This window comes from Antrostomus carolinensis, unplaced genomic scaffold (assembly GCF_000700745.2).
Source record: "Antrostomus carolinensis isolate BGI_N321 unplaced genomic scaffold, ASM70074v2 scaffold35283, whole genome shotgun sequence".
Lineage (NCBI taxonomy): Eukaryota > Metazoa > Chordata > Aves > Caprimulgiformes > Caprimulgidae > Antrostomus > Antrostomus carolinensis.
In genome coordinates, this window is record NW_010303722.1 from 979 (window position 1) to 4,595 (window position 3,617).

Below are 3,617 nucleotides of genomic sequence, written 5' to 3' on the forward strand. Positions count from 1 at the left end.
GCTCTGCTGCTCTGAAGGTGCCAGACACAGTTTGGGACCAGCCAAATGGCTGCGTGTCTCTGTCCTGGAGAAGCCAAAGAGCCTCTCGAAGGTGCTGGAAGCAGCGGCGCGGGCAGGTGGCTGGTTAACCGCAGCGGCAGTCGCGCGGCGCGGGGGCCATATAAGGCTGGGGGCGGCAAGAGCCACCCCGGCTGCCATGGCAATTCTGAAACCTCAGCCGAGCTGGAGGAAGGGGTTGGAGGGACAGGGAAGGAGATGAGTGCAGATGGTTCGTTGCTGGCAGGGGGAAGGGAGGGCGGTGCAGGGGAGAGGGGTGATGCTGGCAGCAGGAAGGGTCCAGCCCTGGGGATGCGCTGGGAAGTGCTTGGGGTGAGGCAGGCGATGGGTGCTGGGTGCACGGCTGCGTGTGCAGCCTGTCCGTGCTCACAGCAGCGAGCATTGTGCTTGGGCAGAGACAGCTTGGAGCCAGGGGAAATGTGATTTCTCTACCAGAACTCCAAACATCATAGTTTCTTTTGGGAGAATTTGGTTGTGAGAATGCGGAGCGGAGACTTCACAGCTTTCCTGAGCAGTTTATTCCCATGATGTGTTGCCTTCTCCGGTTGGAAAGCACCCCTGCTTTCTAACTTGGGTTTATCTGACTCCAGCTTCTAGCTGCTGGTTTTTGTTCTGCCTCCCTCTGCCAGATGAAAGAGCTTCTCAGACCTTGTGTCTGCCCCCGAGAAGGTCTGAGGTGCCATTGAGTCACCTCTCAGTGCTTGACACGCCAGGTGGGTGAGGTCCTTTAGCTCCCATGCTTCAAGGGTCTTTCTTCAGCCCTCAAATTACTTCTGTGGCTTTTCTGTAGCCTTTCTAGTTTCTTAACGTTGTCTTTAACATGTGGGCACCAACAGTATGAATAGCACTCAGGCAGCATCTGAAAAGCTGCAGGCAAGGAGATAACATCAGCTCTGGACTCTGGCTGATGCCCCTGCTCGTGTCCAGGCACCGCAGCTCGCCTGCGGCACGCAGCGCTGCACTCAGGGCTTGCCTGGGCTTGTGCTTCCCTCCAGCTTAGGTCTCCTGCCCTCTCCGAGGGAATCCCCTCCTGCTCTCCCCGTGCCCCCCAATAACTCTGTGCTCTCCCGTTGCAGAACGGAGGGGACGGAGGGGAGGGCAGTGACGTGGCCGCCCACCCGCTGCGGCGGCGATCGCAGAGCTACATCCCCACCTCGGCCACCAAGCCACCCGCCGGGCCCCCTGTCCTCAAGAGCGGCTACTGCGTGAAGCAGGGGAACGTGGTGAGTGCCGGGGTCCCCTGTGCCGCAGGTGGCTTGGCCGGGCAGGTGGCCTTGGGCTGGCTGCTCCTTCGTGGGTCGGGGTTCTCCAGAGATGCTCTGGATGCAGGACCAGGAGAGCGCTGGAGCCCAGCACCGAGCAGTTGCCTCCTTTCTTTTCCAGAGGAAGAGCTGGAAGCGCCGGTACTTCATCCTGGATGAATTTTCCATCAGTTACTACAAGTGTGAGCAGGTGAGCAGCTCCCACCACTCCCTGGGCCCTGACTGGGACCGGCTGCTCCCAAGCAGGGGTGTGGGGCCAGCATGGGGGATGGGGCTCCAGGGGAGGCACATCCCAGCACTGCCAGCCCCAGGGGCCAGCCAAGCCCATCATCATCTCCTCTTGTCTCCACAGGACAAGGAGCCCTTGCGTTCGATTCTCCTGAAGGACGTCTGCAAGACCCACGAGTGCCTGGTCAAGTCTGGGTAATACTCCCATCCGTGTTTCCCTGCTGTAGCTCCAGGTTGTGCCAGAGCAGCCAATGGAGCTCCAGCTGCTGGTGGGAAGCAGCTCCCCGAGAAGCCAAACTGGAGGCAGGCAGGAGGGGAACTCACCTCCCTGCTTTGGGGAGCCCAGGGGGTGATTTTTGTCCATCCACAATGGTTTCTGGGGAGTGACTCTCTCTTTCTCACTGTTTCTAGTGACCTCCTGATGCGGGACAACCTCTTTGAAATCGTAACGAGCTCCAGGACCTTCTATGTCCAGGTGAGGCAGCCGAGGGGGGTTTGATTTCCTGGGGAGTAAGTTCAACCCTCCCAGCTCCTGCAGACGGGCTGTTCCCCAGCAGCCCCTCGACCGGCAAACACAGGCACATGAGTTTGTCACAGCTTCGCCCGGCGTCAGGGCACGAGGGAGAACTGCTGGGTGGTTTCACTTCTCTTATGTTTGTTTATTTATAATAGTGGCTATTTGTGTGAGCAGGAAAAAGCAGAGACAAAAGCACAGGGTGATCCGATCCAATGAGCATCCCAAGCGCGCGGGGCTGTGTCTGCACCTCTTCTCTCCTGCAGATCCAGCTCCTCGCTGCAGCGGGGAGCAGTGTGGAATGTCATGATGCTCTTGTATTGAAGAGTCGTGTAGACACAGTGCTGAGGGACATGGGTTAGTGGGGACTTGTCAGTGTTGGGTTCATGGTTGGACTCGATGAGCTTAAAGGGCTTTTCCAATCCAGGCAATTCTGGGATTCTGTGAAGTTGGTCTCCCTGTTGCTGGCTGAGCGGGCAGGGGATGCCCTGTGCGGCGCTTGTGAGTCCCCCCAGAGCAGCCACTGCGGCGTGCTGTGAACACGTGTCCCCACGTGCAAAACCCCCAAACCTGCTGCCCAGAGAGCATGGCCCTGGGTGGGACGCAGCCCCTGAGCCTCTGCCAGTGCAAGGGCAGGGTCGGTCACACCCTGGCAATTTTTTTTCCTCGAGTACTTTATCCATTCTTAATATAAAAACACTGCAGTGTGGAGAGTGGCTCCCCTTCTGTGGGGGAAGGTGGGTGGTGCAGTGATTTTGAAGCAAGGATCAGTTAATAGCGGTTGTCCTGGGAGCCCTGGGAGCTCTGTCCATCTGTGTGTCCAGGCTTCGCTGCGGCGGGGGGGGTCTGGCTGCGCTGGGGGCTTGCAGAAAGCAAAGTCTCACTCGGGCTGGTGGGTTTTGCAGGCAGACAGCCCCGAGGACATGTACAGCTGGATCCGAGCAATCACAGGGGCAGTCCAGGCCCTGAAAACTCGCACGAGGGTAAGTCACGTCCTTTCTGCTTCATATTTAGCGCCAAATGCAGATCATGCCAATGTACAAGATATTTATTTAGTGGTGTGTGTAAGCACTGGGTTAGCCTCTTTCCAGGAGGAGATCCCTGCCTTCTCTGGGTTTGTTTGCCAGTCCCTGGAAAAATTTCCTTTAAAAAGAGTGAAAAGTGAGATTCAGCCATTGTGCTGGACCTGCTGGAGCCCTGCTCCGCTCCGAGGCACGAACCAGAGCCTGGCTGATGGCAAAGGGCCATTGCATTCAGACTTTCCCTTTGCTTGGGGGTTTTTTCCCTTTCTGCTGAGCGTGTAAAGGGCCTGGTCCTGGTCCCCAGAGCTTTGCAAATTGCTCACAGCTCTGCACGCTCAAAAACCCACCCCCAGCCAGCGCTCACTGTGCCTCTGTCCTTGCAGGAAATATCCTTCATGAGATCCACCTCCATGGTCAAGCCTGGGGGCTCCTCAGCCCCTTCCCAGCAGAGGCAGGTGGTGGAGGAGAGGCGAGCGCTGAGCAAAGCCCCTTCCACCTCCTCCTGGCAGCCCTGGACGCCGGTGCCGCAGGCGG

At 58.1% G+C, this 3,617-nt stretch overlaps 1 protein-coding gene across 1 annotated transcript in view; it reads left to right on the forward strand.

Annotated features, from left to right (window-relative positions):
- Nucleotides 1–1,133: 1,133 nt before the first annotated feature.
- LOC104522038 (pleckstrin homology domain-containing family A member 2) overlaps nt 1,134–3,617 on the forward strand; it is a gene marked incomplete at its 5' end in the record, with an annotated part of 2,669 nt that continues 185 nt past the window's right edge. Inside the window, 6 exons of the mRNA XM_029084074.1 lie at nt 1,134–1,280; nt 1,441–1,509; nt 1,672–1,742; nt 1,959–2,022; nt 2,967–3,044; nt 3,467–3,617. The exon at nt 3,467–3,617 is cut by the window's right edge and continues 185 nt beyond it. Coding sequence (XP_028939907.1) covers nt 1,134–1,280; nt 1,441–1,509; nt 1,672–1,742; nt 1,959–2,022; nt 2,967–3,044; nt 3,467–3,617 — 580 coding nt within the window. The remainder of the gene's footprint in view (nt 1,281–1,440; nt 1,510–1,671; nt 1,743–1,958; nt 2,023–2,966; nt 3,045–3,466) is intronic.